General features: G+C 34.9%; 2 protein-coding genes across 2 annotated transcripts; both read left to right on the top strand.

Moving 5' to 3' along the window:
* Positions 1-536: 536 nt before the first annotated feature.
* LOC130995407 (pollen receptor-like kinase 4) lies at positions 537-2,800 on the top strand. Its single transcript, XM_057920677.1, has 2 exons — positions 537-1,300; positions 1,386-2,800. Exons 1-2 carry the CDS (start codon positions 658-660, stop codon positions 2,606-2,608), a joined length of 1,866 nt encoding a protein of 621 aa, XP_057776660.1. The 5' UTR covers positions 537-657; the 3' UTR covers positions 2,609-2,800.
* Positions 2,801-6,710: 3,910 nt separating this feature from the next.
* On the top strand, positions 6,711-12,452 carry LOC130995408 (dnaJ protein ERDJ3B-like). Its single transcript, XM_057920679.1, has 11 exons — positions 6,711-7,036; positions 7,115-7,263; positions 7,987-8,113; positions 8,456-8,570; positions 9,336-9,452; positions 9,581-9,667; positions 10,711-10,770; positions 10,876-10,953; positions 11,458-11,529; positions 11,924-12,108; positions 12,207-12,452. Exons 1-10 carry the CDS (start codon positions 6,966-6,968, stop codon positions 12,080-12,082), a joined length of 1,035 nt encoding a protein of 344 aa, XP_057776662.1. The 5' UTR covers positions 6,711-6,965; the 3' UTR covers positions 12,083-12,108; positions 12,207-12,452.
* The last annotated feature ends 5,306 nt before the right edge of the window (positions 12,453-17,758 follow it).

A 17,758-nucleotide genomic window follows, 5' to 3' on the forward strand; every position in this document is an offset into this window, starting at 1 on the left:
TAATAACAATACGAAAATATTAAAGACAATAATTAGTGAGATTATCTACAAAATGTTGAATAGGAATAATTTTTTTATGAATGAACGAAAAATAAAAATTGAAAATAATTTTTATAGATGGAAGGAGTATAATTTAATATATTTAAAAAATGAATCATATATAACTATATATTTATCGGCACATTTTTAAAAGGTAAATATCAATCAACGGTCTAAACTATGAGTTGAGTCACGAACATTAGTCTCTAAGTTGCATTTGCACCTACAAGGAATCGGCTACTATTATGCATCAAACCATTTGTAATTATACTCTTATACGAAGTCAAAAATTATCTTAGGCTACAGATAAGTGAAAATAAATATAGTTTATTGGGCAAATGAGGCAAGTTATCTAACTTGTTTTATTTTTGTTGACCAAAGGAGTTGTCTAATTATAGTAAAGAATAATAATGGTGAGCCTACAGTATCTCCCCAAACCTCGTGTCTCACTTCTCACTTCTCAGATCCCACTTCACATGTATTCGCACTGCCACTAATCTTCACTTCTCTCTCTCTCTCTCTCTCTCTCTCTCTCATACTTTCTCCTAGACAGATACCAATCAATGACCATGTCTCATTTCAAACAAGCAACTGCATAATCGTGTATCAAAATTAATCATGAACTTAATGGTGGTGGTGATGGTGGCGCTGGTGGTGGTGTCGTCACACGTGTTGGGGCAAGAAAATGCTGCAGATGCTCTCCTCAAATTCAAAACTGCCCTAGTGAAGGCAGATCCGGCGCTGGGGAACTGGAACCCATCGACGGCGCCGTGCACGGGGAACACTGGCAACTGGGCGGGCGTGTTGTGCTTCAACGGGTACGTGGTGGGGTTGCAGCTCGACAACATGGGCCTGCAAGGACAGATCGACGTCGACACCCTCACGGGCCTGCAGTTTCTACGCACGTTGAGCTTCACCAACAACGACTTCCAAGGGCCCATGCCTGACTGGCGGAAGCTCCCCACACTCACCTCCTTGTATCTCTCCGGCAACCAGTTCTCTGGCCAGATCCCCGACGATGCTTTTAATGGCATGGACTCGTTAAAGAAGGTGTATCTATCTGACAACAAATTCACTGGTCCTATCCCAGCTTCATTGGCGTCACCTAGGATGGTGGAGCTCGGCCTTGCCAACAACCAGTTCTCCGGTGGCATACCACATTTTAGCTCCGAGAATCTTCAGGTCTTCAACGTGTCCAACAACCAGCTGCAGGGTCCCATTCCCCCGTCTATGCTCAAGTTGGATCCCTCATCTTTTACAGGTACTCTTTATAATCAATTATATTGTATATAATATGTATATGTATATATATATATATAGTTTGGTTTGATGGATTGTTTTTGCAGGTAACACAGCGTTATGCGAGGGAGCATCGTGCGAACCCCCACCAGACATGGAGCCGATTCTTCATCCTCTCCCTCCTTCCCAAGCTAAACGCAAAAAAATATCTCCTGCAATAATAGCTATAATCGTACTCAGTGTCATGTTGGCTTTGTTTCTGCTCCTATTGCTTCTTCTGTTGTGTCGGTGGTGGTGCATGGATGATGATGATGATGATGATGAGAGTGAGACCCCGCGGCAGGGGATGATGAAATCAGAGATGAGGAGTCCACTGCCGCGAGGGGCAGTTTCCGTATCCGTAGGCGCTTCCCCACAGCAGCAAGCAACGAAGTTGTCGTTTGTGAGGGACGACAGGCAGAAGTTCGACCTGCAGGACTTGATGAGAGCCTCAGCAGAGATGCTAGGCAGCGGGAGCTTCGGGGCATCGTACAAGGCGGTGTTGGTGGACGGGGAGGCGCTGGTCGTCAAGAGATTCAAACAGATGACCAACATTAGCAAGGAGGATTTCCACGACCACATGAGGAGACTAAGCAGGCTCAAACACCCCAATTTGTTGCCCTTGGTAGCCTACCTCTACCGCAAAGAGGAAAAGCTTCTGGTTTTCGACTTCATCACCAACAACAGCTTGGGAAAGCACCTCCACGATGACGGGAAACGCCCCGAGGAGTGGCCCAAGCCCTTCAATTGGCCGTGTCGACTCAAAGCTATCAAAGGAGTGCTGAGGGGGCTGGCTTACCTCCACGCAGAGCTGCCTGCCCTAGACGCTCCCCACGGCCACTTGAAATCCTCCAACGTCTTGCTCGATAGCAACTACAACGCCCTGCTCATGGACTACACCCTCAGCCCCATCGTCAACCCCACCCAGATCAGCCAAGCGCTGGTGGCCTACAAATGCCCCGAGTACGCCCTCACCGGTCAGACTTCCAGGAAATCTGATGTATGGTGCTTGGGGATATTGATACTGGAGACCCTGACGGGCAAGCCCGTGGACAAGCAACTCGGCCAGCAGTACGGTCCGAAGTTGGCCGGGTGGGTGAAAGGCATCGTTGAGGAAGCAAACGCTAAAGGGGCGGTAGGGGTGTTCGACAAAGATATGGAGATAAGCGTCGAGGCGGAGGTGGAGATGGAGAAGCTTTTGCAAATTGGAATAGGGTGCTGCCAAGAGGAGCTAGACAAGAGGTTAGGTTTGGATGAGGCTCTTAGAAAGATTGAGCAGCTACACGAGTAATCCGTGTGCATTAAGCGTTTGAAAGTTCAATTGTTTTGTGTTTAATTAGAAACAATTAAGTAATATAAACATTGCTTATGGATGACAAAAATTGTAATCAATACTTCATTTGCTCTAGCTTATGCCACCACATCACCAAGCTCTCATCTCATAAACCTCGGTTTGGGATGGCGTAGAAAAAAACCGACATACACGTATATATAGCAATCATGGTATAGGTATGGAGATTGAAATGGTTTTCCATTCAAAGCAGACCAAGAGAGCTAATGTTTCCTAGTTAGTGCCAAGCATGTCAACAAGCAATTACTAATATTCATCGCACCAAAATATAAATGTTTAGGATTATTTAGTAGAACACATAATTAACACACGTATTATAAGAAAATCTAAATGCAAAAACATGTGTTATCTTAATCAATGATATCTCCTATAACAGAAAGTTTCTCCAAATATGTGTTGTTGGACTGAATATTATATATCAATAATCATGTAGAGAATTAAAGATTTGAGTTTCCTCGCATTCAAGGCCCTTCAGTTTCCTTAGAAAATTGAGGCCCCAAATATATGTTAAACTTCTTCATGATATTAACCCTATATTTGTAGGGCTTGTTTGGTATACAATATGTATAATAAGATATGATATGTTTGATTGAGATACCTTTTATCATGGTATCAGGTTTGGTATAACGTATTAAAATATCTGTAAAGTATAATATGTCGTTTGGTATGATTTATTAAGATTGTATAACGTTAATAATGGTTATAATTATGATTTGCATTACATATACATTCTCTCTAGGGCAGTACGGGTGATTGAGATGTATAATATACCTATGACATCCTAATATATTGTTTGGTAAGAAGTAATACAAAACACACAACTCTTTATAAATCAAAAGCCCAATAATATTATACTGATTTGAGTGATTATGTATACCGCCTAACGTAATACAAATCTTAATTACAATTATTATTAACTTTATATAATCTTAATACACCATATTATATACTCCCTCCGTCCGCCAAGATTATGTAAAAATTACTATATTTGGCGTCCGCCAAGATTATGTCACTTTCCTTTTATGGCAATGGTCCCACCATCTTCTTTAATATTTTATCCTTACTAGCACTCTTTATTTACAAAAAAACCACTCAAAATTCAATCTCAACCACACATCTCATAAAGTGGTGGGACCCTTTCTCCACTACATCAAAATCATCACCAATTTTATTAAATCTCGTGCCCAAGCAATTTTACATAATCTTGGCGGACGGAGGGAGTAGCATATTATATTGGGCTAATTGCATGTAAATTCATAATGTATTTCGGTTTTTGGAAATTGCATCTATTTCAAAAACTGACTTCAAAATCCATAACCTTTCATTTTCATTTGAAATTTGTCCAATGATCGTCAATTTCCTACGTGGACGTCGGAAATTAACACAGAGGCAACCAAAAATGACACGGTGGCCACCGAAAATGACACTTGAACACATTTATGACATGTGTAAAATATAAAAAAATAAGATAAATAAATAAAACCCCCTACCCATCGTCCCCCTCCCCCACCACCAAACCCTAATTTCCCTTCTCCCACCCGCTGTCGCTGCCACCCTCTATTATTCACACACACAATGGAAGAGAGAGAGAGGAAGATGAAGAGAGAGAGAGAGAGATAGAGAGAGAGAGAAAGGAACATTGCGACGTCGGCAGCTCACAGATCCCAAAGACTGGCAACGCAACGAACGAACTTTGTGGTGACAATGATAATTCCGCCTGAACCGAGATGAATTAAGGATCGCCATTTGGCCACGATTATGCGTGGTTCAGATAAATTGAGAAGAGAGAGAGACATGGACGAGGTGAATATGGGATTAATGACGACCCCTCACCGAATTTCAGATGAGGGGTGGCGGTTCTGCAAAGCGGCGACGCCAAATTCAGCGAAAGATAAATGGGCAGCCAATTTCTTTATTTTTGGGAGAGGCTAGGGCTCAACCTCTATTTAATTTGGGTGTGTGTGTAATCGCTTCTTAGGGATTTTGCTCGAGCGTGCAAGATGTGTGTTTGTGTGTTTCTGGTGTGGCAGCAGGCGCTAGCGGTGGTGGCGGCAGGGGGGAGGAAAATTAAGGTTTGGGGGTGAGGGAAGACGATGGGGTGCTCCGGGGCGAGCCTGTACTTGATAGAGACGACGAGGGACTGGGATTGAGAGACGAGGACATTGAGATAGCGGTGGTAAGATGAAGAGAATGCGGATTTGATGCAGAAGCCATCGTCGTGGGTGTAGAAGCCGCGCCAACGGTGGTGGTGGCGGATGGGGGAGGGAAAATTAGGGTTTGGGGGGTGGGAGAATGGAGAAGACGATGGGTAAGGGGTTTTGTTTATTTTTTGTTTTTATATATATATATATATATATATATATATATATTCCGCATGTCATAAATGTGTCCAAGTATCATTTCCGGCGGCCACAGTGTCATTTTCGACTGCTTCTATATTAATTTTCGACGTCCACGTAGGAAATTGACTGATCACCGGACAACTTTGAGACGAAAATGAATTGCTATGGATTTTGAAGTCAGTTTTTGAAAATAAATGCAATTTCCAAAAGCTAAATACGTTATGGATTTAAATGCAATTAGCCCTATTATATTTTTTGTAGATATTTTAATGCATTTTATCAAACATGATATTAATATGACATATCACTCAAAATTGTATAATATTTTTGAGCTTTTGATATATAAAAGATCATGTTTTTTGTATCAAACAAGATATTAAGATGTCATAAGTATATTATACAGCCTAATCACACATACCAAATCAGTTCATAATACATTGGTGGAGATTGGATAAAATAAAATAAAAGGTAATTATCTGAACTTTATCCCATCGTTTTAATATTTTAATGAAAATGTCTCACTATTGAGATAAGTGCAAAATATACCCAATATATGAAAGTTGAGTTATTTGTGTCCCGCCAAAATTCTCTACTGTGTACTACTGAGTGTTCAAACTGGCAAGCCGACATGCATGGCTTTTGTTTGTAATCTACATATGGCCTTTTCTATTTGATTAAAAATTAAATTTAAAATAAAAAATTTACATTTCACGTTAATGCTTTCGATCGTTAAATACATTGTCAATACGACGTGTCCGCCGCTAGAATAGTCCTTCGTTATGCTGCTACATCAGGTTGCAATGCCAGAGGGAGAGACTATCCACCTTCATTTCAGGTTCCTTTATACTCGCACAACCTTACATCCATATTTTCTTTAATAATTGCACTTTTCATTTTTATATTTGAGGAATTGACATCCATAATATAAAAAAAATAATAGATAATTGAATTTATAAGTTAGATGGAAAGAATTATGAGTTAGAGAGAAAAAAAAATATAGAAATATGAAAAATGGAATGGTATAACAAATTACAATAGAATTATTTTGTAAAATATTTATTACTTATAAAATTATAAAAAAATAAGTTAGGATTCAAAAATTTATATTTTAAAGAGCTTATAATTTTTTTAGAAATTTATAAATTATTTTAAAAGAGCTTACAATCCCAATATATATATACTTTTTTTTTATTATTTATCCGTCTCACAAAAATATGAATATTTCTATTTCTGTACACTACCCATCACAATTTTTTTACTTTTTATCTTTATTATTAATAAAGTGAGACCTATTTTCTAAATATTTAATTTTTTTGTGATATTGAACGAGTATTATTTTAGGATGATACTCTCTCCGTCCCACTCCAATAGGCTCATTTTCGTTTTTGGGATGTCTCACTTCAATAGGCTCATTTTTTTTTAGGTAAAAAAGTTGTACTTAATTGATGTGGACCACACCACTTTACTATCACTTTTCTATTAAAAAATAATTTATTTTAATTTTCTTGTCTAAAAGAGATGAGCCTATTGAAGTGGAACAGAGAGAGTATTTCGTATTTGGATTTGGAGCAAGTCTGTAGTGCTTTGTAACTGAGAATGAATACATTGGGTCCACTCAACTGAAAAACATGAAAACCCCGACACGCGGCAAGCAGCTATTGGTCTATATGAGTTATACCGCGCTCTGATTGGTCCGTTCTCCCTGCACCACGTCCGAAGCGGATTCATATTTAAATCTCGCATTTCTAAGCTCCGGAGCTCCCTTACCTTCCGCGATTCAGCATTCTTTCTCATTTCACCTACATAATTTGTACGTATACAACACTGTATAATACCATAACAGCTATTAATTCCATCAACAATTTGCATTTGCAGCGGATTGATCACTGAATTAGCTCGCTTATTCATCCGAAGCCCTAGCTAGATACACAATTTTGATTTCCGCGCCACAGCAAATGGCGCATCGCAGATCAAAATTGTTGCTCGTTTTGTGCTGTTTATGTCACTATCTGATTGCCTTTGCTGCGTAAGTAGTATGATTTCGTGGATTGTGGATGGCAGTTTTTTGTGTGAGTTCTGCTGACGGAGTTTGGTGATTTAACAGAAAGAGTTATTACGATGTGCTCCAAGTTCCGAAAGGCGCTTCGGACGACCAAATAAAGCGAGCGTACAGGAAGCTGGCGTTGAAGTATCACCCGGACAAGAATCAAGGGAACGAAGAGGCTAACAAGAAATTCGCGGAAATCAACAACGGTATCACTCATTTTCTTTATTTTTTTAACAGCCTATTATTGGTTATTTTGCATGTATATGTGCAGGTATGTATGTGATTGTGTGGTTATGGATAGTGGATGTCGCATCTAGTGTTCACCAGGTGCAGCATTGATAAAAGCGGATCGTGTCAATGCTGTAGCATTTACTTCGACTTGGATTCAGTGCTTCGAATATTTGTAGCTTAATACATGCTGATATGTATGCTATTGTATCTTATTGGAGAGTGGATGTAGCGCCTGGTGTTCACCAGGTGCAGCATTGATAAGACTTGGTTGTTTCAGAGCTGTGGCATTTATTTCGAAATTTTGATCTTGATTAGATGCTTGGATATTTATAGCTTAGTACATGAACACGGTGTTTACTTTTTAGGATTAGCCTTGATAGATAAAACTAGTAAGACTAATCCCTTGTTTACTAAGATGGGTTGCAACCCCTGATTATTTCTATCATTTGAGCTAGTTTTGCTTAATTCATATCCCATTAGAAGGGTGAGATTAGAGAAATTCTAGTTTTGAGGATAAAATACTCAATCATGCAAAGTAAATGCCCCCGAAGTGTATATCTGTATTTGTGCCTTCTTGGATGGTGGATGTAGTAACTGGTGTTTGACAGCAGAAGCATTGATTACACCTGATTGTGTTAGTAGTGCTTTAGCTTTAAGTTAGAAGGTTTAACTTGGATTTGATGCTCGGATGTTTGTAGCTTACGAGGTGCTGTCGGATAGTGAAAAGAGAGGTATATATGATAGATATGGCGAGGAAGGACTTAAGCAGCATGCTGCTAGTGGTGGTCGTGGAGGTGGAATGAATATGCAAGACATCTTTAGCTCGTAAGTTTCTTTTCAGTTTGTTATTTTTACTTGTGTTTTAAGCAATGTTTATTTAATCTCTTAGTGCATTTGCTCTTGTTGGAGTAAAAATGGAGGATTTATTGGAGTTGAATATGATTGTATGTACTGTGAGAATATATTAAAGAGACTATCTGGAGCTTGCATTTTATATCAGTCAATTCATTCTTGGTCATATGTAATATTAAATCAGTAATTATCCCATAGGATAGGGAAGCTCATGCACTTAACATTGTTTAATTTCTCTATATTTTTTTTTCCTTTTTCTTGTTATTATCATTATTTGAATTGTATAATTGATATACTAACATTGAATATCTCCAGATTTTTTGGTGGGGGTACTATGGAAGAGGAAGAAGAGAAGGTAGTAAAGGGTGATGATGTTATTGTTGAATTAGATGCAACACTTGAAGATCTCTACATGGGGGGCACCTTGAAGGTACTGCATTCGATGCATATAGCATAGAGAAAAAACCATATATGCAGATTGAATCAATTGGTATCTATGCTGCAGACTTGTTTGTTAGCATTTCGAAGTGCAATAGACAGTTTTTTCTCTAAAAATAATTACCCACTTAACATTGAATAGAGCAAGACTCGTCATGTCCTTTTCTCAACTGTATTAATTAGTATGACATTTGACTATAATTTGTAGCTGCACTTGCAGTGTTCACAAACAAAAGTTCTGTTGCATTTGTGGAGGAACTAATGTGGATTAATCCCATTTGGGGCTTTAATATATATATGTGGTTAGATTCTAATGAGATTGCTATTTTTCATGAGATGTGAGACTAATGAATAAGGCAGTATATGGTATTGAATAACGATATTCAAAAAATTAGTAAAATTTTTCGCTCCCTCCAAGATTCAAACCCAATTAAAATTTTTCCCCCTCCAGATAAATATCAGCCACATGATACATTAAATCAATACCTACAAATCAATCTAAGATCTCACCATACATGAGGAATCTCATTGGAACCATTCCCTATATATATATATATATATATATATATATATATATATTCCTGAGAAGGGGGAGTACTGATAGTTATGATCTCAGATTTTATTCATTATTCTGTATTTCTGCATTAAGGCTTGCACAAAAAAACAATGACAGTCCATTAATTTTAGATTGCAGTTTGATCTATAGTAATGTTGACATAGTTGACTCATCACTCATGTGTGAATGTGGAGCTATCAGGTTTGGAGGACAAAAAATGTAATAAAGCCAGCCGCGGGGAAGAGACGGTGCAACTGTAGAAATGAGGTTTATCACAGGCAAATCGGTCCTGGAATGTTTCAGCAGATGACAGAGGAGGTCAGCTATTATTTTCTTAAGAGAAACTTTATTTATGTATATCTTGCAGAGGAAAATGTCATTTACATTCCAATATTGTCTTTGACTCTTCTTGGTCTCACGTATTAGTTTTCTGATATACATTGCAGGTATGTGAACAGTGCCCAAATGTAAAGTTTGAAAGGGAGAGTGATTTTATCACCGTGGACATTGAAAAAGGAATGAAGGATGGTCAAGTAAGCTTCTTTATCCATTTGATTTTTTTTTTTTTAACATTGTAATGCCTAGTTTTGATTGTGTCTGTACAAGCAGCACATGATAGAGGCAAGGGTGTTCATAGCCTATAAAATACTCTCTTTACTAAGGAAGATCCGAGGCAACAACTGATAATCTTGAAATTACGAGAAAACCTCCTAAGAGTTCACAATGAACCTCCTGCCCAAGCAATAATGTCTATTCACAACTAGAATCTTCCACACCTTCCAACCTCTATAAATAAGAATATAGGATATCCTTGAAATAAGTAATTAAACCACAACTGTTTATAAATCTGTCAATCAACAGATTTGATTGATTTTCTTTCCCTTAGTTGGTATACAAGTATACAACCATAAGCAAAGATTAATATTCCTACCGATATCAAATTTTCTTTCCTACACAACTTGAAGGAAAGATTTAATTCCTATCAGCAACCTTTGCTATTGCTTGGTATAAATGTTTACATTTAATTCCACTTTAGTGATTGGGCATGAGAACCATGGTGCACTAGTGCAGGTTGTAGAAATTTTATATGGCTCGCTTGATAATGGGTTTTATAGTAATCTGTTAACTGAATTCAAATAATGCTTGCAGAAGGAATACCATATTACTCATCCTGCAAGTTCAACCAATCCCAACATGATTTGTTTCGTAAAAATCATCTGCTTAACCTGTAATTTGTACACATTTCTAATGTTTTTATTTTTCATTTAGCTAAGTTGTTTTGCCAGTTGATAAATTATTAGGATCAACCATACCCCTAATTTCTTTTGCCTTCCAAATAAAGGGTTGTTAAGGTCAAATTTTCCAAAAACAATGTGTTGCTGACATGCTGTTATGTGAATATGGGGAGTTTTTAATATGATCAGATTTTTTCCCAAAAAAAGGATGACAATTTTTTTTTCTTACAGCTGTTATTTTATTTCACTAATTTTTCTACTGCATCATTTTCTCATATCCCCTTGTGCATTATGTTTATTTTATTTTCAGAAAAAAAGTCCTTACAGTCCCCATTTTACAGGAAGTATTATTTTATGAAGAAGGTGAGCCCAAAATTGACGGTGAAGCTGGAGATTTGAAGGTTTGATCTTATTCCTTGTGCTATTTGAATGTGCACATAGTTCATTGAGTTTTTCCTAATCTAAACGACATCCATTCATTTGATATGTTATTCCTGTCTCTGCAGTTTCATATCCGCACTGCCCCTCACGATCGCTTCAGGAGGGAAGGCAACAATTTACACACAACTGTAACTATTACTTTGGTAATGCTGTTTGACCCTTATTGCACTCTCTTTCGGATTCTAATGATCTCTTGTTATTGCCAACCTACATGACCTGACACAAATAAGAATTGTGTGATTGTTTGCAACTATGCTACAGTTCTCTAAGATTTTTTTCCTGTCAAATTGACAATATATTCAGACAAGCTGACAAGCTTGCATGGAAGTGGTTCGTCATAAAATTGATTTTTCCTCAAGAAGCCATTTTTTTTATTGTTTGGCAAAGTAGATCGTTCATTGAAGCATAGTTCAGTATCTTGGATCTTCGTATTACTACTTCTTCAATATGGCACCTTCCAACTAGTAGCATTTTCCTAGAAAATTTCACTCTCTTTAGAACATTTATACCCATCAATTCCCTATTTTTCGGTGGTTACTTGTCTTGTCACTCTCTGTGGAAATTTCTTTTCCAAAAATGTACAATTCTATATGAATTGTAAAATAGTTTGTGTGTTTCTAAACATAAGTCTCAAATGTCTACTGCAGATGCAAGCTCTGGTTGGTTTTGACAAGACGATTAAACACCTTGACGGACATCTGGTGGATATCAGCACCAAGGTTAGTTTACACAACTCTCTGCTGCAACAAGAAAACTAGTAGCACATACACTCATTGATCGTGTAAGTAAAATGAATGTTGTGTGAATGATATTGAGCAAAAGGTTACACCTAGAGGTTCTGTGTTAGGGGGCAATCCTAATTCCTACCTTGTTACATGGGTCGTGAGTGGGAGCTTAGTTTCTGTTTGGGTATACCATTCCAAATTTAAGTCCAATCAAATGATCAGGCCAGTGTCTTTTTGGGATTCTATACCTTGGGACTAAAACGCATAGTTTCTCCTCCAAAAATGACTTCTCCGCTCAGAGAATTTCAGCATTCAATGGTTATTCCTGAATAATCTCAAATTTCAATTATTCAACCATTTCATTTTACCTATGCTTCTTTCGCCTCAGGGTATCACGAAACCTAAAGAAGTGAAAAAGTTCAAAGGCGAAGGGATGCCATTGCATTTTAGTAACAAGAAGGGCGATCTGTATGTTGCGTTTGAAGTCCTTTTCCCGACTTCACTAACAGAGGATCAAAAGACAAAGATAAAAGAGATTCTTGGTTAGAGAACCGCAATGCCTTACAAGATCTGGTATTGATTTTTTTTTTCCCTCATCTAAGTTCACAAGATAGTAGGATGTTGTTTTGCTTTGATGGCGTCATTTTTTTGCCTGCGTTTTTTATGTGTAGCTAACTCCTTGTGCGAGATGAGAGCTGTTAAGAGGATTTGTAGTCGCTGCGATTAGAAGTCTTGCATCCTTGCAACCATTTTGTATGCTAACAGGTTAGATATGCTCGACGTACTGTTGTATATTATGTATTTTTCTAGTTACGTGCCGTTGCTATGTAACATTGCGTTTTGAATAGATCTTAAGGATATGTTCCGGATAGTTCAATAAAAAATTGAAATATATATATTGTGAAACTAAAAATAAACACATAAGCCCATCTTCTGAAAACGACTCAAAATTAAAAGAAAAAAGACATTTTTATGGACGGTGAACATAAAGCATCATGCACAAATTATGTAGCTAGATAGATTTGGGACATTTGAATATCATTTAATACATTATTTATTATAACTGTCATTCACGTACAATAGATGCATCTTTTGAGGATCTCATTACATGTATTTTATGAACAAAAACTCATATGCAGCCGTCCAAATGCAATTACTAATTTAGTTAGAGATTGATTAGAATTGTAATTAAAATTTATTAATTTTTAATTAGAATTGGTACGCCGTCCCGTGCATAACATTAACACGGATCAGGTATATTTTGTGGGCAATAAACAAAATTTCAGGGCCAGTAAGGACAGAGCTTGTGCTTGCATTATTATCAATTTCATCTAGATTTTCTGCTTGCAAATTCACAATACAATTTAGACTGATAAGGTGATCGATTCTTGCCTCGCAGTGAACTAAAATTTCAGCTTCTAAATTGTCATATCAGCTTTGAGAACTTATCTAACATTCTAATAATATACTCCATTTGTCTCACAAAAACATGAACATTTACAAGTGACACATATTTTAATAAATGTTAGATAAAAGTATATTGTGAGTGAAAAATGGATTTCACTTTATGAAAAATAGAGATAAAAAGTAAAGGGATTGTGGTGGGATAGTGTACAGAAATAAAAGTATTCATATTTTTGTGAAACTCCCGAAACGAAAAAATATTCATGTTTTGTGAGACGGAAAGAGCATCAATTTCTAATTTTGGGAGGGTTCACTGTAAGACTAAAAAGAATGGTGCTATTTGGCCATAATATGGTCAGCATAATTTCTAGTTTCTAGTTGAAAATTAATTTCATAACTTTTTTTTTAGAAAAAAACTACTAATTTTTTGTTTTTTCAATGATATAGAATATAGCTTCCATAGCACTGGAGGCACCCTAAGTCATCTATTAGCAAACGTGCAGAAATGAATTTAAGTTATGACCTAAACTATATAATTTTTATATTTTCCTAATCATAAAGTATGTGTATATATACATATAAAAGATGTCACAAGAAAATAGTTACATGTATATTTAGGTCGCAAAATTCTTAGCTCTAGATGGTCACGACCTATGAATTTAAACATGCATTATGAGTAGAAAAGGAGAAATACTACCTCATAGCTAGGTGCTTGTTTAGCCTTGAAATAAGGTGATCTTATAGATTAGTTTCGAGATGACAAGTACTATTTCACAAATCAATAATGCTATTTGGATAATAAAATATGTTTGGATAATATATAATTAAATATTTAAAAAAATAAATTAAAAATTTTGGTTCAAAATAAAAAGAATTTGGTTAGTTTTATTGTTTTCTCAACACTGTAGTTTTTGTAATTTTTAAATAACCTTTTAGATTTTTTCTCAACACTGTAGTTTTTGTAGTCCAATACATGGACCAAAACCGATCCAGACCAAAAAAATCGATCGGTTCGGTTCGGTCCGGTCCGTCGGTTTTGGTCCGATTTTGCTCACCCCTATCAATAAGTCATATATTTCTTTATTTGGACGTCCCATTTCAATAGGTCACTTTCTAAAATGGAAAGTCAATACATAACAAATATCTACACAAAATTAATTATTTACATCAAATATCATTGTACCTCACTCATAATTATCTATTCTAAATTTTTCTCTCCTACTTTTTGGACAAATATATCCTTAAAAAAAGTTAGTACTTTCTCTAACCTATTTTATTACAATAAATTATTTATTTCTTAACATCCGTGCTCAAGCCTTGTGGCCTATTGAATTGGAATGTGGAGAGCATATAAATTAGAGAACCGATTGTGGGACATTTTTTTCTCTACATCTAAACACTTTTATTGTAATGCCCCATATAATTTATTGTAGCAATTAAAAAAATTTGTACTATATTATAATTCATCACATTATATGAATGGTAACAACTACTTGATAAAATATTAAAATCACAACTGCTACCATAATCTCATTCACTTAAAATTTATTTTTAAATATCGATCATCAATTCATCATCATCATATCTACATTGTGGTTCTTTATCTAAAATTTACGTTCAAACAATGTCAGATCGACAATCAATATAATGCTATATGCTTGTGTGCGCAATCGAAACACCACCAATATTAATTAAATTGAGATTTTATTAAAAAAAAAAAAATCTAATTAAGACACCCTTGAAAGCACAAAAAAACAGACTAAGGACCAAGCCTCGCTAAAACAAAGAGTACTCGTCTAAATGAAGACCCTGAAGGGCGAGAGAAAACAAAACAAACCAAAACACACGCATGATGGGAGGAGCCTGCCTCGGGCAGACTTATGCTCCCAACATTCATAAGAAAACTAGAACATGGTCGAGCTTTTAAAGAGTTTTCGAGGTACAGCTCTTTCTGCTGTTCAACCGTAAGCTTCGCCGAATTGATTTTATCCTCTCGAGCCATCACTCTCACAGCCTGAGCGTTAATACTCGTTTCAGTCTTGGGAGTCTGTTTCTCAGCCTTTTAATATTTTTGCATAATTTATATTTTTTAAATTATAAATTTATTAATAATGATCCGTGCATAGCACCGAATCACGTATTAATTAACTTAAAAAATAAGTCAATCAGAGTTTATATTTATTTTATTTAATGAAATCTAAGAGTATCTATATGGGCGGCTTATCATTTATGAGCACTTTTTCTGATACTGTTGACATTTTTTGAAATTAATTTTTATTTTAATTATTGTAATTTTTGTAAATACTGTTGATATTTGTTAATATTATTTTTTATTAATTATTAATGTGATCATAAAATTTATAAATTATATAAAATCAAAGCATCATTTAATTTTTTAATTAAACTTATATATTTATCTTTTAAAATTAAAGAAAAAATAATTAATCAAACTTTTAAGTTTTATGCAAGTCGTATAATTTATAATTTCAATAACAAATTTTTAAGTACTAAAATAAATAATGGTATTAACAAAAATATGAATACTGATATAGACTTGGTACTTACTAAATTAATGTGCTCGCTTTGATCCTTTTGAAATCTAATACTACGAGTCACATAAATACATAATTATTAATCATACCAATATACATTAATTTGAAAATCGTGGAGCACTATATTTATAAATGAATAAAGAAATAGTCGATCTGTAAATATACACATCCACTTTTAGCATTATAGTTCCACTTGGGCATTATAGTTCCATCTGCATAAGATATGACGTGGCATTCATGCAATATCCACTTCTCTACCACGCGTTTCCTAAGTTTCCCGACAAAAATGACTCACTCGTCTTAGATATACACCAGACATATCTTCATATCTCTATATTTCTGTCCAAACTCTTTTCTGTCTTTCTAATGATAATTTAATAATTAAATAAAAAAATTTAAAAGACTCGTTCATCTTGAATTCGAACTCAAACCTTTAGCATTTTCTTTTCTTCTTACAATGAAATTCCTTGTCATTATTTAAAAACATTGTAAACTATATTCGAAAAATTCTGTATATGTAAGATTTTTGTTTTGATAGATATTACATTATTTAACAAAAATAAGGTGGTACTTTATGAAAACAACGTAACAAAAGTATAAAAGTATCACAAATACTCATGTGCAACCGGTTGCACCGTGCAACTGATTTCCAAAATGACACTACTTCATTCGAAAAATGATACTTGAACATTTCTGAATAACACTACTTCAACATACACAGGAGAGTGCCTCTAAAAGTATAAGGGGGGCGACACCATTTGTGCTAACACAAAATCTTCAGTACACCCGGGTGTACCGTACATTCGAACTGACCAGTACCTAAATTCTGACCCGCATGCTAATTCAAATCTATATTCTGATCTAAATTGTGTAAATGACACTATTCAGTTATAGAAATGACATTGCTTATAATTAACACTATTCAACTATATAAATGACATTGTAACATTTTAAAATGCTATAATGTCATTTAGAATCTTATATTGTTATTTAAAATATTATAGTGTCAATTATAAGAAGTATCATTTATATTTTTAAATAGTGTCAATTATACACTGTGTCATTTATAATGTTATAGTGTCATCTATACGCAGTGTCATTTGTATAACAGAATAGTGTCAATTACAGACTGTGTTGTATAACTGAATAATGTCATTTACACGATTTGAGTTAGGATGCGGATTAGGATTTGGGTGCGGGTCAACCCGAGTGTACCCAAGACCACCTCTTGTGCTAATAGATACCCCCTTCGTCTAATCATTAATATTATTTTTTGATACAATTATTTAGGTAAAAAAGATTATATAGTATAAATAAATAAATATATATATATATATATATATATAGGGTGCGGTTCTAGTGAGAACCATAATTTTTGTGAGAATATGAGAACTATTAAAATTACTGCATCTAATATACATTAATTCATTCGCTGTTAAATTTACTGCATTCGAAAAAAATAAATTTTTTGTTCCGTTCAGAACTCGAACCCAGGTTCTGTATTCATCCATCAAGATGATGTATTCACCATAGATCTTGATGATCGAATGACTTAAAATGGTTCTCTGTTCCTATTTTATTTAGAGGTTCTTATTTGAACCTTTCCATATGTATGTGTGTGTGTGTTTTAATCATTTTTATTATAATAAAAATTTAATTATCTAAAAAAAAGTATATCAAATCGAATGGGATAATCCAAAAAGAAAGTACTCAGGTGGGATGGAGGGAATATTTCTTAACTGCCCCATCTAAATTTTTTTAACTCTTTCTTTTTAATTGATGAATTTATCATAAAAAATTAAGGAATAACAAAAAATTCTTTATTTAAATCTCATTTTCTATACAAGAGAATTTCACCATTTCATTTCAAGAATGGATAATATTATCTCTCTATTTCTTGAAATGAAATGAATGAATACGAACTTTTGAAATTCTTTATTATAAAAAACGAGGGGAAAAAAGACATTTAAAGGAATAAATTTTTATTAAATCTAAATATCTGATGATAAATTTATCAACTAAAAAGAACATAAATCAATCTATTAACTATGTACTATAAAATATATATGTTACAATATATTTATTATCGGAAGCATATAATATTTACTTGATTTTTTCACATGATATCTAGACGATTAAATTTTAAAATTTGATGTTTTTCATTTTTTGAAATTATAAATTACTCCTCCCGTCCCACCTTCATAGTCCCTTATTCATTTTTTAGATGTCCCACAATATAGTCCATTTTCTAAATTAAATTAACATTT

Source organism: Salvia miltiorrhiza, chromosome 7 (genome assembly GCF_028751815.1).
Source record: "Salvia miltiorrhiza cultivar Shanhuang (shh) chromosome 7, IMPLAD_Smil_shh, whole genome shotgun sequence".
NCBI classification, from domain to species: domain Eukaryota; kingdom Viridiplantae; phylum Streptophyta; class Magnoliopsida; order Lamiales; family Lamiaceae; genus Salvia; species Salvia miltiorrhiza.

Bases quoted from the DNA above. Each gene is read 5' to 3' on its own strand.
- LOC130995407 (XM_057920677.1), top strand. From the start codon at position 658: ATGAACTTAATGGTGGTGGTGATGGTGGCGCTGGTGGTGGTGTCGTCA. The intron at 1,301-1,385 runs GTACTCTTTATA...TTGTTTTTGCAG, and splicing joins GGATCCCTCATCTTTTACAG to GTAACACAGCGTTATGCGAG.
- LOC130995408 (XM_057920679.1), top strand. From the start codon at position 6,966: ATGGCGCATCGCAGATCAAAATTGTTGCTCGTTTTGTGCTGTTTATGT. The intron at 9,668-10,710 runs GTAAGCTTCTTT...CCCATTTTACAG, and splicing joins AAGGAATGAAGGATGGTCAA to GAAGTATTATTTTATGAAGA. The intron at 11,530-11,923 runs GTTAGTTTACAC...CTTTCGCCTCAG, and splicing joins TGGTGGATATCAGCACCAAG to GGTATCACGAAACCTAAAGA.